The 19,071-nt window shown below is 33.9% G+C and overlaps 1 protein-coding gene across 2 annotated transcripts; it reads right to left on the bottom strand.

Moving 5' to 3' along the window:
- Window positions 1-2,528: 2,528 nt before the first annotated feature.
- LOC143912092 (uncharacterized) lies at window positions 2,529-9,638 on the bottom strand. 2 transcript variants are annotated; one of them, XM_077431270.1, is made up of 2 exons: window positions 8,827-9,638; window positions 2,529-8,574 (listed from the first exon to the last, which is right to left on the bottom strand). In XM_077431270.1, exon 2 carries the CDS (start codon window positions 8,108-8,110, stop codon window positions 5,477-5,479), a length of 2,634 nt encoding a protein of 877 aa, XP_077287396.1. In that variant the 5' UTR covers window positions 8,111-8,574; window positions 8,827-9,638; the 3' UTR covers window positions 2,529-5,476. The 2 variants fall into 2 exon arrangements, with proteins under 2 accessions (XP_077287396.1, XP_077287395.1); XM_077431269.1 differs by having other exon boundaries at window positions 2,529-8,560; window positions 8,813-9,606.
- Window positions 9,639-19,071: the final 9,433 nt, after the last annotated feature.

The raw sequence follows: 19,071 nt of genomic DNA, 5'->3' as shown, positions 1-19,071 counted from the left end.
TTTTTCGAAATGAAGAGAAGTAGATATACCACTTTCAAATATAACGACTCACATGTTTTTTAGTTATATAAATATATCATATTATTTATTACTTTTTCATATACTTATACTTTTCATATACGTATGATTAAAAACATGTTTTCGATCTTTAACAATAGAAAGCGTTCCATATCCATTATTTTTTTCGATCATAAGGTATTATTATACATATATTATAAAGTACCTCTTCACTTTTCTTGAATACGAAAATATTTTCAATGAATAATTCGAAACTTCAGCGACCCTCCTATACATACGTACAATATCCTATCGACGTCAGATTCTCATGCTTTTTTTCTGTTTTGTTATTTTTCATCAAGCGAAATTCACTTATTTTCGGATTTTCCGAATTCTTCGAAACAAAAGCTCAATCGACCACTTTAATCTGGACCAATCATTCGACCGAAAACATTTGATTCCGACCCAAGAAGAACCGAACGAGTGCGATACATCACCCGGATGATAACGACCCACTCAGCCCCGCTTCGCCTCATCTGCGGTCATTTATTTGTCGGATTAAAAAGGTTCGATCCTGTTGTAAGGACGAAGGGTATAAATTGTTCTCATGAACAGGGTGTAGTTCGTCTCCTTTAGAAGACTACTCTAACTAAAGTGAAACTCATTTCAGTTAATCCACCTGAAAGAAACCGCACTAGTAGATGAAATTCGTCGCGAATATTTTAGTCGAATTGAAATTGTTTGCCTCGGCATATTGAAAAAGTTAGTTCTATTAAATGTTAATCAAAATCATCGAAATATACAACTAAGTTATTTTGTCACTGTGTTACGTTCTTAGAATGTGTTATTGAAAATATATCATGAAAACAAATATTAGTTATCGAACATCGTATTGTTTTTGTTTCGGGTTATTTATCTGTTCAAGGTATCGGATTTCCTTTCTCTACACATATGCTCGTATATCAAAGGTATACTTTCAACGTTATATTCACACCCAATTTCATCTCTACGACGATATTTTATTTGACGATTATTCCACCGCGTCGCAAACAGCATCAACACCTGAAACAATACGGAATGAGAGTGGAAAAACACGTAACTGTGAAGCGATTGGACTTCAATTGAATTTCATAAGAAACGGAGTAAACAGACAGCCTGTATCCCATATCACATTTGTAAACAATAATAATGGATATTTGTTTACTTATCGTCTCGACCAATAACGAAGTTTGGTCCCGGGAGCTGCGCGATATTGCCGCCTGTCTCCCATATTCCCAGGAAAAACTTCTAATGAAAAGATGGTATCGTCGCCGCTGGAAAAAGGAAAAGCCTCACTAAAGCTTTACGGTCGTTGTATCGCATAAACGATTTTTTCCCTCAATGAAACGTGTCCATACAGCTGATCAAATTTAATAACTAAAAACCACTTTTACCTGTATAAATGTACCATCATAAAACACGATACATTTCAGTCATGTTTTCATATTCTGCACGAAGTTCAAGTATATAGATTTCGGATGTGAATTATGCGCATGCATTCTGAATATAGCATCATCCCTACGATCGTGCGTTGAATACATAAACATCAATTCTATCCTGGGTATATATAGAGAATGGAAAAAAAATGAAAATCTAAAGTAGATGATGTATTACTTGGCTATTTTTGCACACGTCTGGGAGACCATTGGTTTTCCAGAGACGTCGCGTGTACCCTCTCGGGCAAGTAATAAGCATTCGTAATTACACGTACGCTTATGGGGAAGTGTATTTTGTTCTTTACAAGAATAAATTGGTTTATTTGTTTGACGATTGTGTAATTGCGCCTAATCGGCCACGAGTACGAGCGTGACGAATACTACTACTCGAACGGCAAACGCCATGCTAACTGTGCCATGGCACGCAAACTGTCCCCTCATTACCTTAGACTGGGTGTTTAATTATGTTTTTAAATTCTTTCAATGTGACGAAAAAGTTGTATTTTAAATTGCCGAATTTCCTCTGATATCCCGATTTGATTTCTCGGTGTAATGTAAAACATGACTTGGACTTGTTGTAACATCAAATATAAAAGCACCTCTAGCATGAATACAAAAATTCATATACATTCTTAAATTTAAATGATCTATATATGAATACTTTGAAACATCATAATACAGTGAAAACTGTCTCGAGTCATATTTCAAACAAAATAATACGCCATAAAATAAAATTTATGATCATGCTCATCATCGGATGCTATGGATTTTCTTTCTGATGAGACATAAAAGATTAATTTACACCATAATTCATATGATATTTATATCTAAATAATAGAGGAACGTCTTTACTTTCCAAATAAAAAGTAATCCATATTTATTACATGCATTTAAATAACATTAGCATTAGTTAACATTTTAAATAGTTAAAAGTTAAAGTTAGTCGTGTTCAAAATATTTTCTTCTTCGTAAAATTTTTCGTTGAAAATTTAATCATAGCTTTCTTTCCCTCTTACTTTATAGCTTTTGTTTAAAAATGAATGCTACTTCAAAACAGAATAAATAATATATTTACATTCCAGTTCTTTTTACATAATAAATTAATTCGAAATATATATTTTCACACTTGCAATAGTTCGTATCAGTCATTTGATATCGAATGATGGTTTTTATTACGATGTGCCTTTAACGTTTGGAAAAGACTTCGATAATGGTTTGATGTAGTTTATTGAAATGTAAAATTTGCACGTGGTGGGCCAGCGGAGCGTACGGAACACAAGCTGTCCGTACGCCGTCTACTCGGTGACTCTGTCGACCGTCGCGTATTTCCGCTTGGGCCGACACTAATGCCAACTCGTCAATAATGCCAATCGACAATCAGTTAATAAGACTGTTTGCCACACGTCATTACAAAAGTCGGAACATAGTCCCACATAGGAAAACTGTTGAACAATACAGTTATTCTACAGAGTTACAGCATTACTGACGAGTCGTTTACAATAAATCATAGCTCTTAAAATAATTAAATAGAGGGTGAATAATGAAACCTTTGCCTCATCCAGTGTGAGGATAAAATCAATTTATTGGTTCAGTAATATTTCAACTTATAGGTATACCTCTGGTGAATGTTGTTTCTATTTACATTAAAGTTTTTGAAATCTCCTTTGAAGCTGTGAATAAGCATTACAAGATAAGTTTACTTTAAAGAAGAGAGAGTGGACTGTATATGGTTTAAAACTTAAGCATTCCTCATCTTGATGTTAACTTAGACAATACAATGTTGACACTGTTACAGTTGTCACGACAGATCAGCTATTACCGATCAATTAAACTTGATTAATGAGTGTAATGCTCCTAAGTTAACTTGATTTCATCAACAAGTAGCATAAACATTGCTAAATTAAAAGTAAATTGGAAAGTCATTCATTCATTCCTACAAGCAGGAAATGAAGGCGAACTATGATTATAGATGTCTCTACGTTAAACATCGAAATGTTCAGTATTATAATATTTACTTATTCTATGATTCACATAAATACTATAAACAGTAAGAGTTAACTTATGTTTTCATAACAAGAAACATAAGACCTGCGGATGACTCCCGGCAGGTTATAATTAAGTAGACATGAAATAATTTAAGATGCTCCATTAAGTGTGGCTTGGAGACTAACATTAACAAATCATGAATCTAATTTTAACTGTCAAATTTGAACAGTTTATTTTAAACTCGGATATAATCCTTCCGAGTGATGACATGAGACAAGTCTTATATTATAAAGACAAAATGATTAGATTAAATTCGGAGATATATACTGCCGAATGTTAAAATGAAAATAGCTTAAATTATACACACAACACAATTAAAGTGAATTACGGAGTACTACTATTAACATTGAATGATTTAAACTCATGATTACATCTAATAAGTAATATGAGTTGGGGGTAATGTCTTCGGGTTAAACTAAGCTACCGAAGTTGACGGAATTGAAGCTGCTGTTTCTCCTCCCTCTTGCTGATCTTCCTTCCTGTCAAGTGGTCCTTGTGGTAGAATCGGCAATGGCGCCACTAGATGACTGGACCGACGAAACTCTCCGCTGGCAGTAAAGACGTCGACGACTCGAACTCTGCCATCTGGTCCGGGATACAATTTAGTGACTCGACCCAAGACCCATCGGGTTGGCAGCATGTGTTCCTCCTTTAACAGGACCTATTTGACCCACACTCCGATTGTTGCTCGAGTCCTTCTTCCATTTGTGTCGTAACTGCAAAGAATGTAAATATTCCGCCGACCAACGTTTCCAAAATGCTGCTGTGGTCAATTGTATCTGAAGCAGATTGGCATGGACATTAGTGTTATATTTAACCTCCATTGGAAGAGCGAGTAAGGATCTGCCAATTAAGAAATGTCCAGGTGTGAGGGGTAAAAGGTCTAGTGGATCCGAAGACAAGGGACTAAGAGGACGGGAATTCATGCAAGCTTCTATTTGAGTCAATACCGTACAAAATGATTCGAAATTTAAGGTGGTGGCCTTTAACACCTTGTTTAAATGAATCTTCATGGATTTAACCGCTGCTTCCCACAGCCCTCCCATGTGAGGCGCCCTTGGCGGGTTAAACTTCCAACGAATCCCTTCGGAGGCTACATACCGTAGTAGCTTCTCCTCATGAGGACGTTCGTAAATTAATTTTACTAAATTAACGAGTTCACGACTTGCACCGACAAAATTAGTAGCATTGTCGGAATATATCGTATTGGGCCTGCCACGTCTGGCTACGAATCTTCTTAAACAATTTAAGAAATTTGAACTCGTTAAGTCTCCGACAAGTTCCAAGTGAACTGCCTTACTGGAAAAACACACAAAGACACAAACGTAACCCTCAATTATCTTAGAATTCTTATTGCAACCACTCTTCACAGGAAAAGGTCCTGCGAAGTCTATCCCCACATGACTGAAAGGAAAATTCGCAGTGGTACGTTCAAGCGGGAGCAATCCCATTAATCTATTGTGTGACAGTGGTTTATTTCTGAAACAAATGACACATGAACGCACCACTCCTTTGACAGTATTATGTCCGGCCAATGGCCAATAGGTCTGCCGCAATAACGACAGTAAGGCTTGAGTACCCAAGTGAATATATTTCAAGTGCGCATCTCGGACAATCATGTGTGTAAGTTTATGCTTATTTGACAAGATAATGGGTGACGTTGATAGAGTTGTTCCCAGAGGAAGTCTACTTCCAACACAAATTAAATTCTCATGGAATAGAGGGGACAATTTAGCTAATTTACTGCTACTGGGAATTGGATGTCCCTTGCTCAGCAAACGATATTCCAATGGAAATGATTCCATTTGCGATAACCTTATCAAATTATTTAAAGCATCTTTTAATTCGAAAGCGGACGGTTCGTTATTTTCTTTAACGTTTAATTGTTTATTCCTTAGTGGCCGACGAACATATGATAAAACTCGAAGGAGTCTTGGAAGATGAGAATATTTATCTATCTAATTATTTTCCCTCACAAGGGTAGCGTTAGTGACTACCCTTCTCTCTGGAAGATCTATTGTGATCTCAGGAGGTCTTCGAGGCCATCGTGATTCATCTAATTTCAACCAACTAGGGCCGTCCCACCATAACGAATTATGATTTAATTGTACATTTTTATTTTTCTCTGCTATTTGAATCTGTCGGTACATCTGCTTAATATCCGCAGTAATCACGTATTTATGGAGTCGAAAGTTGAGTAGTAAACTTAACAAATCTGATTGGACACTAGGTCCCACCATCAAAATATTATTTAGTGAGATATTGGACGTTGTCTTTGCGGACGCATCAAAAACTACACGATATTTAGTGGTAAGGCTAGACTCCTTAACTACGACGTGATGAGGTGAATAACAATGAACCTCATGTGCCTCCGGAGGTTCACACTCTGACATATGTCCTGAATTTATATACTCTTCTAAAACTTTATTGTATTCCATTTTTAAATTATTATTGGCTAAAAAACGTCTTTCCAAAGTTTTGTGTCTTTTCTCCGCAATGTGCAATGAACTTCCTAATACTACCGGGGAATTTTTATATGGTAAAGCTACACAAAATCTACCGTTTTTATCTCGTGATGTGTGTGCTTGGAAATGTTCCTCACATCTTTTCTCCTCAAGAGATTGATGTTTTACCATAGGAACCTGGTCTATCATCCAAAAGTTTTGAATGTGACTGTCTAATTGACTTAAGCCTATGTGGCTCTTCCCTGGAGCATTATTTACTTCGGGATATGGACCAACTATTGTCCATCCGAATTCGGTATCCTTTAAGATAGGCATACCTTTTCCTAACTGGATGGTTCCTGCTTTCATAGCATGAACGCAAATCTCGGCGCCGAGCAATAAATCGATTGGCGTCGGTTTATTCCAAAGGGGATCTGATAACTTGATTCCCGCTGGTATTGAAATTAACTGTTGATCCAGTTTCACAGTTGGAATTTCGCCAGTAATTTCTGGTAATACCAAACACAACACTTTGGTTGAGTAATTAGTGGTTGAAGACCTTATGGTCACCTTGGTGATGTGACGAATGCTACTTTCTTGATTAGCGATACCTACAATTTTTTGAGAGATTTTCTCTAACTTGAAGTTATTCTTCTTAGCGAAAGATGTGGTAACATAGTTGACTTGTGAGCCGGAATCTAATAATGTGCGACCCTTAACGACCGTTCCATTGGACGTTATAATGTCTACTTGTACCGTGGGTAAAATTATCTCCCTTTGAGAGAAATAAGTAGAATGAGCATTAATTGACTTCCTTCCCGTATTATTTGAACTAAATGTATCGTCCTGATGCAACAAAGTATGATGGTTTTGTTTGCACCTTAAGCAATTATAGTTAGACTTGCAATTTGTTATCTTATGCGATGAATTTAAACATTTAAAACACATGTTATTAGATTTAACGAATTCATTTCTTTCCATACTGGATTTTGCTTTGAATTTATCACATTTGCCTATGAAATGATTATTCCGACAAAATGCACATGCGTTTACCTTACTTGATGGGTTTTTATTCGCGACATGAGTTCTCCTGATTCGTTGACGGTTATGAGGGAATTCTTTCACCGTAATTACCGATGCAGTAGATTGTAATACGTTACATCTATTCTGCAGAAACGTTTCTAACTTCTCGTACGGTGGCATTTCTCTGTCAACCAGAGATGTTTCCCAGTCCTTTAATAAACTAAATGGTAATTTCCTTAGAACTAAACATGTTACCCATGGATCTAAAATTTCTCTCGCGTAACCCAACGATTCAATGTTTTTAATACACACTGTTACCTGATTCAATAGATTTCTCAATTCGATATGTGATTCTCTTGTGATTAATTTTAAGTCACAAAGTGAGTTAATCCTAGTTTTGAGATTAAGTCTTGGTAAATTATATTGCTTGTCTAAAATACTCCAAGCTATTTCGTAATTGTCTGAGCTAATATCTAAACCTGATACAGCTGCCAAAGCGGGACCGATTAAGGATTGATGCAAATATTGCAATTTCGTGACATTCGAATATTCCGTTTTGTTTCCTATTATATTCTTAAAAGCTTGTTGAAACGATTGCCATTCAGATGGATCTCCCTGAAATGTGGGAATGGTTAACGTCGGTAACTTATCTCTAGCAAATTTAATTGTTGCTTGCTCTACCTTCAGTTTACAATCTTGAATGGATTGTCTCTCTAATGCTGCTTTAAGATTTTGAATTGTCATTGTGATTATGTAGAACTCTTCGTCTATTTGATCCGCCTGCTCTATATCTGTGATGTTGTCTAAATACTCATAATGGAGTTTTTGGAGATAGTCGTATGCTTTTTCAATAAATTGATACTGTCCTTCATTTATTTCGGAGATTCTGTCTATTTTCTCCTGTAGTCTTTTAAACGCGCCCGAATACCTTAATTCTATTGACGTCATTGTAACTTCTACTTTATTTTCTTTCGCTAATGTTTTTATCGATTGAGTCTGACTTCGAGTCTGATGTATTCTAGAGCTTGACCTGTCTCTAATAGGTTCTACGTCCCTAGTTGGATTTCGACCTTTATGCGACTTGGAAGTCGAAGCTTCTATTTCCTCGTTTTCAGCACTTGACATTTGTTTCAGAAAGTTGCACTATTTCGTCTCATAAATACAGTTGTTCTCTACTATAGCTGTCAATTGAACTATTCGTAGAGATAAGGTAATAATATTCAATGATTAACCGTGAATCTTAATATTCTACTTTAACTATTATCACCAGAATCTATCCAACATATTTTGGAAGAAATAACAACCCTAAATTGGTGGGTGCTTGATTTAAACCACTTTGGGGCTACAAGTCTTGTGATTTATTTTAAATCACCACTGTTTCATCACACATTATGAAACAAAGAGATCTACCGATGTATGAATATGCCGGTATGTACTTGATTTAATCCACTTTGGGGCTACAAGTGTAATTCCACATTTATCGTGGAAGGGGGGGGGGGGGAGGGTGTTTCTACACACATTAAGAAACAAAGATCTACCGATATGAATATACCGGTATGTACTTGGTTTAAGCCACTTTGGGGCTACAAGTATAATTCCACATTTATCGTGGAAGGGGGGGGGGGGGAGGGTGTTTCTACACACATTAAGAAACAAAGATCTACCGATATGAATATACCGGTATGTACTTGGTTTAAGCCACTTTGGGGCTACAAGTATAATTCCACATTTATCGTGGAAGGGGGGGGGGGGAGGGTGTTTCTACACACATTAAGAAACAAAGATCTACCGCTATGAATATACCGGTATGTACTTGGTTTAAGCCACTTTGGGGCTACAAGTATAATTCCACATTTATCGTGGAAGGGGGGGGGGGGAGGGTGTTTCTACACACATTAAGAAACAAAGATCTACCGATATGAATATACCGGTATGTACTTGATTTAATCCACTTTGGGGCTACAAGTATAATTCTCCACGTGCTTTGCTAATTTTACACTACATCTGATTTTACACTTTTAATACGAAATTCGATGCGACCGATGAAACATTCCTTCGTAGCGCGATATTATTTTATACAATCGCGTTAATTAATTGTTATACTTTAAAACATATTTTAAAACTGACCTACCCACATGATTGCCTTTTGAACAGATTGCCTGAGATTGAATACATTCACTTACTTGAATATCCTTTACGATGTTTATGTGATCGTTCCGATAATTTTGGATTACCTCTGTGTCCCATGCGTCTTTGTAGGTTATGTTTTTATTTATATATTTTCTGCGTCAATCACGCGGTCATGTACCTCTGTACATCAATCAATATATTGCTGAAATAGAAGCAAACATGTTATTAGTATTGGAAAGGTATGGATAGTAACAAAGGAACGATACCGATTTCTTAATTGACATCCATTTTTTCTCGACCACGTTTTTTCCTATTGGTTTGTCCGTTTGGTGTTGTGGCCTAGGTTACTGGTGTCCGGTTCGAAGTGACCATCATGGAAAAGACTTCGATAATGGTTTGATGTAGTTTATTGAAATGTAAAATTTGCACGTGGTGGGCCAGCGGAGCGTACGGAACACAAGCTGTCCGTACGCCGTCTACTCGGTGACTCTGTCGACCGTCGCGTATTTCCGCTTGGGCCGACACTAATGCCAACTCGTCAATAATGCCAATCGACAATCAGTTAATAAGACTGTTTGCCACACGTCATTACAAAAGTCGGAACAACGTTCATACATTCGGACGATGACAAACGATATCTGACATGGCGATCATATTTGTTCAAAAACATATCCCGTCTTTAGAGAATTACGATCCGTTGAACTTGTTCCATCTTTAATCATAAACGTGGAACTGGAAATAGTTTTTCATAAAGTTCGATATTGCTTCTAGCCGATCCGCCTATTTCTTTTAATCCCCTGGCGAATTTTCGTTTCCGAAGTTTTGCTGAAAGTATGCTTCGATCTCGCGTTTCAGAAATAAATAAAAATGTATACCTTTGCCTCCTTGAAAATTGTGATTTCAAATATATGTATTTTTTTTATTTTGGAATGTTCGAACTAGTTTCGAAAGGATGAAACTTGGGTTAGAAACCCTTCCGTCAGGCTGTGGCTTAACTCTTGAGCTTTATTAAATTGCTGAGCATTGGCAAACTCTACAAGAGCTTCCAAATAACTAGTGGAAATTCACTAACAAGCTGTTGATATTTCTCCATTATTAATTCAATCTAGGTTATAGGTAATTTGAAAATCAAATGTAATATTAAAATTGACAACTGATGATAATTTTAATACAATTTTGCTATAACTCGTTATTTTCTAATATTTTATATCATACCGTATTCAATGGCTTATACATAAATCTCGTAACAAAACAAAAAGTCATTTTTTAGCACGATAGCAATAATCTCTGTGTCGTGTTTCGTACATGAAGAAGCACAAAGTTTAAATGCGATTATTATGTAGCGAATTATCTGAAATGGAAAGTCTGAAGAAAGTTTTTCATGCACGTATTAATCAAAATCGTGTCGCAACGGTTGACTCGAAAAATTTTTCGTGGCGAAACTTTATACAAGTTGCTGTGGTTAAATTGACCGAAATAATAAATGTACTGATTTAGGTCTTATAAAAGTGAAAAATGTCTTACAAGATAGCAAAGATTTATTGGTAGTTTTATTTTACGACTTCTCATGATTCATCATTTATATACCTATATTTTGTACGGTTTTTCCGCGCATTTCCTCACACGGATACCCCTTACATACCCAATTTATTCTGAAATCAGTTAGCGCTACAAATTACATTTTTTACGACTTACTGAACTATTTTAGAAACACAGAAATATATTATTTTTTTGTATAAAATTTTATGCCTGATATACATCTCACATTAAATGAAAAAAATTATTCGGGCAAAGCCTTTTCGTAACCTACCATTTTATTACTTAAAATAGGACACTGAATAATACGTCGAATAACAGCTTAAACTTTTTAAGTCTTTTGCGAAGTCTTTTTTATGACTTTACGATGTCTTTTCTTTGTTAAAGTTTCATGCAAATCAGATATAAAACATTTTAAACTGATAGGATTGGGCATCATAATTTACTACGTCTACACCAGTGGTTCTCAGGCGAAATTTTACCGTGGCCGCACAGGTGATAATAGTGGTCCCATGGAAATGTCTGGTGGCCGCACCAAATTTAATCAAATAAATTAAAGTTGCAAAAAAAGTGGATCAATTTATTCATAAAATAAAAGAAATTTTAACATTTTGGTATATGTATATTTATTTAATTATAATGCAAATTGAAATTGCTCAATACTCCTTTCTTCCAATGCAAGCCGCATTGCTGCTTCTAAGTTTGCGTCTGTCAGCTGGTTTCTAAATTTGTTTTTAATAAAGTGCATTAAACTGAATGATCTTTCGTTTACGGTAGTGGGAAAAATAGACAATATTAATAAAGCAATTGTTGCCAAATCTGTATATTGGTTTGTTTTATTGCCAACGTATATTTCCGACCAAAATTTTTGAACCGAAATATTATTAAAATGGTTATTAAGTACTTGATCATGACTAATTTCTAATAATGCATATTTTACGTTAGCCCAGTTAATTAATCTCAATACTGAAAATGATTTTAATCGATTTTTAGTACTATGAAAGTTTCATTTGTCATCATAATATAAGGGGAAGATACAAAAGAAACAGTTTCAATTCTTCCAGTAAAAATATTCAATTCTTCGAACCTTTTATCAAGTTCCAGATTCAGATATTTAAGGCACTCTTTTATTTTCAGTTTTAATTTTTAATTTGTTTTTTCTGTCATCTTATCTATGAAATCACTAACAGAAGATAAATTGTCATTTTCAACTTCTGTCACAAGGCTTTTCGCTATAATTTTAGTTTGTCAATGATGAGAATGGTTTCTATTTTTTTTATTGATAAATATGACGAATCAGTACTTAAGAGAGTAACTGCTAGTACTCATATGAATTGATAAATTATAGAAAATGGATTAATATAAAAGGGCGAAGATAAAATGAGTAGAAAGGATCACTCTTCGTCGTTTTTGATAGACAAGTGAAATAAATTATATAAAGCGTACGTCAGAGCAAAACAGATGCGATACCTCCCTGACAATTTTATGCCCATTCATTCTATAGTATGTACATATACCTAAGATAATATGTACATATACATAAATTATTTTGAAATAATTTTATTTCACCGACATACTGTATTATGTTTTAGATATTCGTGTACAGTATTATATTAATAAATTATCTTACAGTATTATATTAAGAAAAGATCCATTGATAAATATATGTACATACATACATAGAATATTATAGCAAAATTTTCTATTATGAAAACATTTTTCTCATTTAATTTTTAGACTTGATTTCAAAGTAATTCCTCGCCCCCAAAATTTTATTTTAATTGAAGTTTGATTGAACATTATTTTTTTTTTCCAAAAATCTTACGTTAATTTAATTCAAGGAAACTTTCTTAATTAAAAAAATATATTGGAAAAATTATAAGCTTGCCGTTCTTTTTTATTTTCTCGAGCGAAAGCACAACTCCTCTTTTTTTATGCATCCGTAGGAAGTAATAACTCATTTTGACTACGATTTTCGCCAACATAAAGTACTTTCTATAAGGAAATTATTTATTTACGTAAGTGCAAATTTTAATTAAATCATGAATTAGAATATATGAAAATGCGGTCATTAAAAATTAAGCGTATCTACCTAATCATATCCGAAAAAATATTTTTTATTTATATTTCTCTTTTTTGGGTTTGAATTGTAATCAAAATGATGTGTTAACTATTTCTGTTTGTGCAGGTGAAATTTACGCACTTTGAGTGCGTTTCTCGAGTAAAATATGAATAGTTAAAGTGACGGTAGTGAGCACTGAGCAGTCACAAGAGGTGCCTGAATATATGAATACTTTTCACATTAGATATCATTACATTTGGACGTCTGCCTGGGTAGAAACTATCGCGTCAGGAATATTTTATGCTAATCTCCCATAATGCTACATCCAACAAGGGGATTTCCACAATCCGATTTCACCGTACAAATAAAATTTCTCTTTCATAATACGATCGCCATAATTCCATTCGGAGAGCATGAATTTCAACCCTTACTATATTTCGAATTTTATGCGATTGTAAAAGATCAGTTCTCCACGACGTTTTAGCAAAGATCAAGTGAACTACGAACAGGACGCTGTTTTATTACGGGATGGGTTTAAGATATTCAAAACGTAAAATTTACAATGTAACTACGCGACCCGAAAACATCGTTTTCCAACAACGTGTACCGTGACCCAAATTAAGGTCACCCTACAAAATAATGATGAAACATTTTCTGAAAATAATTGTGGTATATTTATTTAATGTATTTTTAAACATCACGAATATTGATTTTTTATTCGAAAATTAGTAATGCACGTTCAGGCAGTAAATGGCATTAAAACTTGGAAAGTTTACGGCTTTTTATTTTACGTCTGATACATTAGCAAAAAGTCATTTCACAAAGTGAACTAATTCTGTTTTAAATAACGTCCGAAAGCGAAACATCGTTCTCGTGTGTTTATTTTATGTCCGTTTTATAAGTTTTATTTAATTTGTGAGAGAACTTCCCTATTTGCCATTTACAACAAAAAGTGCTTTCCTCTCAAAAATATTCAATTTACGCCCGTTTATACATTTATATATACCGTTTATATATACGAGTTTAGTGTTTTTGTTCGCCTCTCTCTCTTTCGAACAATGTATGGGTATAATGTGCTGAAAATACTCGACAGACAGGAAAGATAGTCTTCCAGTTGGATTACCTTTCTTCGACGGCAACATGTGGCGAAAATAAAATCTACAGGTTTATTCCCCTTTAGCGAAATGCTTTTTTCCTAGTATTCACTCTATCTAAACCATTTATTCTTTACTTTATACCTACATTGTATATATATATACACACAAATGTGTATACAAAATAAAAAATAATTAAAACAGTTTTTAATAAAAATACTCCTTTTGAAAACATCGTTTCATATATTCAAATTAGATTCAAAAAAATTATACTGGAAAAACCAGTTCGAGTATATTTTACTTAGTTTTTAGACTGCAGGCTTTTATTTAAAGACAGCTGGTAACGCATCCACTTTTTTATAGGTCGTAAACATTTTTCCATTTTCTACTCTGCAATGATTTTCAGCAAACACTGTTTCTTAAAACACACCTTACTTTTTTGCATATTTGAAATTTATTTATTTAAATAATAAATGTATTGGATATTGATGTATACATACATATGTACATATGTATGTACATCATTCAATAAATTTGACCCGAAAATCAATTATATAAGAAAAAATCAGATTTGTAGGTACATACATAAGTACATTGCATAATCCAAATCCAAAATCATTGCATAATAATTATAAATTTCTTTGTTCAATTCAATCATGTTAAGACTTTTCATACTTACAAACATTCGTCAACTCACTAACATATTCTTATATCAGCTACATAGCTCAGTGGTATAATGCTACCAATTGATGGGTCATGGGTTCAATCCCCGGCCTGGTGTTGTTGGCCAGACTTTGGATATATGTATGTGACTCTAGGTCGATCGTTGGAGGTCGACCGTGGGTTCAAGTTCTGATTTGAGTTGAGTATTTCTGCAGTGCTGCTAGTCAGACTTCGGATATTTGTGAATTTGATTGTTTTCCAACAGAGTTTGCCAATTTATCTGATTTCATTGTTGAAACGGTTCCAAACAAATTGGCAACCTATCCTCATTTGTCACCATTATTTGAATATAATTTCAAATTTATAATAATAATGTTATAAATTTATATTTTTATTTTTATTTTTTTATTTTTTTACACATATACCAGGAAGGCCTTACAGGTAAATCCCAATGCGCCTTCCTGGCCAATTACAAATACAAATGCAGCATTTTTTATTATAAGTCGTTGAATTGCGAGACACTGAAAAAACTCGCAAATTAACGAGACATCTATGAATTGTACATAAATTTTATTGTACATCCATCAAATTTCAAATAGTGGTGACATAGTAGGTAGGAAGGATTTTTAGCCAATTTTTTTTTTCCGGGAACCGTTTCAACAATGAAATCAGAGAAAATTGGCAAACTCTGATATAGGAAACGATCAACCTGGAGTCACAAATCCAGGTCTGACCAACAGCATACTCTGAAAAATTCGTTTTCATTCAGGGATAGAACCCGGCACCTTCTTGACGGTAAGCAGAAGCTTAACGTCCGAGCTATGCTGCTGGCTATATATATAAAGTATTATATACATATGTGTACAAATTCGGCCATAGGCGTCTCTTTAGGGCAAACCCCTAAATGGTACCATGGTAAATGTAAATTTATTTTAAATAACCGATTTCCAAATAGTGTATTTATGTATAATACTTCTCGTTCCACACTCCAATATATTATTTTCTTTATATGTAGTAAGCTATGTTCAAAAATTTCAGACTTTCATACCTATTATAAGCAAGATCCTATTCTAATGTCAAATCAGATCCCTCCGTAATCGTTTATTATTTCACATTAATCCCTGATCTACCAACTATTCCTCTAATTAATTTTTATATATACGTATATCTTACTATTCTCTTAACAATATTCCCCGTCACAGTGATCCATTTTGTTGTACCTTGTCGCTTTAAATTTGTATTGTTTTATTGTTTACTATATTCAAAACTTTTCTTCTTTGTTTTTAATTTATATCATTGTTAAAACTTATTTATGTCAATTTTATGTACATTGTATGTAATACTCAGGGCCGTGCCGTGCTATGATACAGTGATGCGGCCGAATCAAGCGGCAACTTAAGGGGAGCGGCATAAGCAGCGAAATCAAAATAGAATTTAACCAAAAAGGAACTGTCGATGAACCCTCAAGAGACAAGAATACATTTAAAACAAACTTTTTTCGATTATATTCTGAAAATTATCCTTAACTCTCTGAATGAACGAGTCACACTTCTAAAAACCCATAGTATTTTTTTTTTTTTAAATGACATTTGTTAAATAAAAACTTATATATTTTTATATGAAAACTCAAGGATTTAGATGAAAAATCGCTAGAAAATTATTGTTCCAGTCTTCAATCAATACTTTCGGTCGAAAATGAATAAGATATAAATAATCTTCAATAAGAACTACCATATTCTATGAAATTTTTGGATGTTTCAAATTATTTGTGCCAAAATAACGTAATTACTTTGCCGAATACATAATAACTTTACCGAATACTGTTGTATGTATCACTTTTAATGTTAAAACACTACTTAATAAGTTAAATAAGCCAAACAAAACTTAGAAATCCGTCATTAATTTCTATTGAATCTACATTAGCTTCCACTCTAAATTACACATCCCTAATTCACGAATTTACTAAAGTTAAAGTTGATATCATTATTTTAAATTAGTTTATATTTTCAAAATAAAAATAGTATTCGTACATTTTGTGTAGTTTTTTAAATCACAGTCAATGGTTAGAAAAAACATTTTGGGGGAGGTATTTTGAAGACTTGTATCATACTGAGAAAATCTACCACACGGCCCTAGTAACACTCATTGTTGCTGTTTTTAAAATAATAAAATCATTTTAATAAATAAGATATGTCATATTAGCCATAGTCACAAAATATACATACGTATAGTATGTATGTATATATGTATGTATACCTGTATATAACCATTGAAGATATCTGCAGCAAGGGTCTAATGCGGCATAAAACACGATAGATACGCGAGTACTTATGTACTTCAGTAGCTAACCACGACGGTAAGGAATAGAACAGAATAATTGCGAGGAGTTCGATTATGCGCCATTACCGTTCCGGTGTATTCAACCGTTTTGTACATTGAAATTTGCTGATAAATTCCCCGCAACCCGCCGAATCGACAATGATGTTCCGGTTTTCGCGAATTGTTGGCGGCAAACATTCTCGAATGCGGACAAATGGTGGCACTCCTTGCGGCAATGGAATCACAATACAACAAAAGCAGAAAGTTCGAGTGGCTTAATTCCCCGCCAACTTGTGAAGAAATAATATAATGGCCCGCCGCCAAACCAGAAGATTCCTCCCCCACCCCTTCGACCCACCGATGAGTGGGCGGGGGTGGTGCTGAATTCCGGGAATTTCCCAACCCCTGCGTTTCCTAATTAATTCCATTGGGAAAGGTTTCTTTTGTTACAAATACACTTTACAATGGTAATGCAACCCAAACACAGCTTTCGACGGATGAGAAAATTCCTCGCAAGCGCGCAATTTCGGGATTAGGAAATTTTTTTGTTTGCGTCCGCAAAAAATATGCCTATTAGGCACCCCTACATAATTAAATGTACGCGCTTGTTTGAATCTGCCTTTTGCCCTCCAAAAAATTTTTTTTAACGGAACACGAAGCACTTTTGTGTCTTTCCCTTTAATTGCTAATGTGAGGTTCAGCATTTATTTCTTTAATTCCACTCGGCTGATCCGGACCATTTCATTTTAATTTTGTATTCATTTGTACATTTTAATTTTATATTCCAAGCAAACTTTTAAGCTCACAATCTACCATTATTATATTTAAATAATAATAATGATTTCTGACGCTAATTGGGTCACTTGTATGGCCTGCCATTCAACTTGGAATTTTCAATTGAATTCGTGAATTATTTTCTCAATTTCCATTTTTTTTCTGCTTTCTGAAAAAAAAACAATTAAGAACACTGTAAAGGAAAATTGATAATAGTCTTCAGAATATAAACTTGTCTTCCATAATTTTACTATTTTCTAGAAAATTTTGAAAAATTTGCCCATGTGAAACTTGATAGAATTTCGTTTAAAAACTTGATAACAACTACATACTTTATAATTAAAAAATAGCTTTCAGTGTTCTTAAATGAAAAGTTAATCCACATTTATTTATTTTTTTTACATTACATAATTGCTCATATCGTTATGTCATAATGGCTAAGAAAAAAATGCAAATAATAAACAAAGCAAAGATGAAATACTTAGCAAACAAATCAGTAAATAAAAACAAATACAATATTAGAACACATTTATGATCTCAAATTATACAATCCCTCAAACAGATCCTAAAACGGAAATCCGGTTGAGAAACTAAATGCCCTTTGTAACAGGTGACGAAGCCACCAAATTGGTACGTGCCATAGAAAAAGAGATCAAACTGCGGCATAATATGTTCAAACATACATACATACATACATATATATTTTAATTTTATTGAATTTTTGCAACAGTAAAAAAATATTCATTTTGTAAACTATAATATAATTTCTATAACTATACTATAATATAATTTCTGCTTTATACTCTATCAGTCTATCGTATCATAAATAATCTTCGTCTTGAAAGCTCTAGAACTGAAAGAAATAATCCGCGAAATTCTAATACTGAAGATTAAATCCGCGTTTCTACTATTTTTTACTAACCTCTTTTTACTTTTTGACATTGATCATATCAGTTTTGATAATTATAAAATGAAATTTTGTAATTATCGTCTATACATGTGAAGTAAGAAGTTTGATAAGCATGAACACAGCTTATTGTATTAATATTCAATTTTTGCAGGCATCTGAACATAACGCACTCGTACACATGAACATACGTAATATTCACGACGCAGACATACATACATATGTAATATGATTTGAATAGCAAATCCGCACGCTTTTCATTTAATGTACAAAAAGAAGAGAAGTAAACAAAAAAAATAACATTTTTGTATATTTCTTTTTTCATTTTCAGGATCAAAAAACGTGCTTTGTTGATGGTTCAATGAAACGTCTGTGTATGTGTATGGCACGCGCGTAAAACATATAAAATGCGCCGAAACGCGGCAGAGATTCATAAGCATAAAGAAAGCATTTCACCTTTTTTTCAGGTATGTATACAGCGTGCGTACTTTTTTTTCACCTGTCGGATAATAGAGTCATCTGTATTTGGCGCACGTTCCCACCCGCTCGGCTCGGCATGACAATTACTTCACTTTGTTCGCGAAAGTTTATATTGAATTTT

The sequence above is a fragment of the Arctopsyche grandis genome, chromosome 5 (genome assembly GCF_051622035.1).
Source record: "Arctopsyche grandis isolate Sample6627 chromosome 5, ASM5162203v2, whole genome shotgun sequence".
Taxonomy (NCBI): Eukaryota; Metazoa; Arthropoda; class Insecta; order Trichoptera; family Hydropsychidae; genus Arctopsyche; species Arctopsyche grandis.
The sequence above is the reverse complement of the archived record's forward strand: the minus strand, read 5'-3'. Positions and strand labels throughout refer to the sequence as shown.

Bases quoted from the DNA above. Each gene is read 5' to 3' on its own strand.
- LOC143912092 (XM_077431270.1), bottom strand. From the start codon at position 8,110: ATGTCAAGTGCTGAAAACGAGGAAATAGAAGCTTCGACTTCCAAGTCG.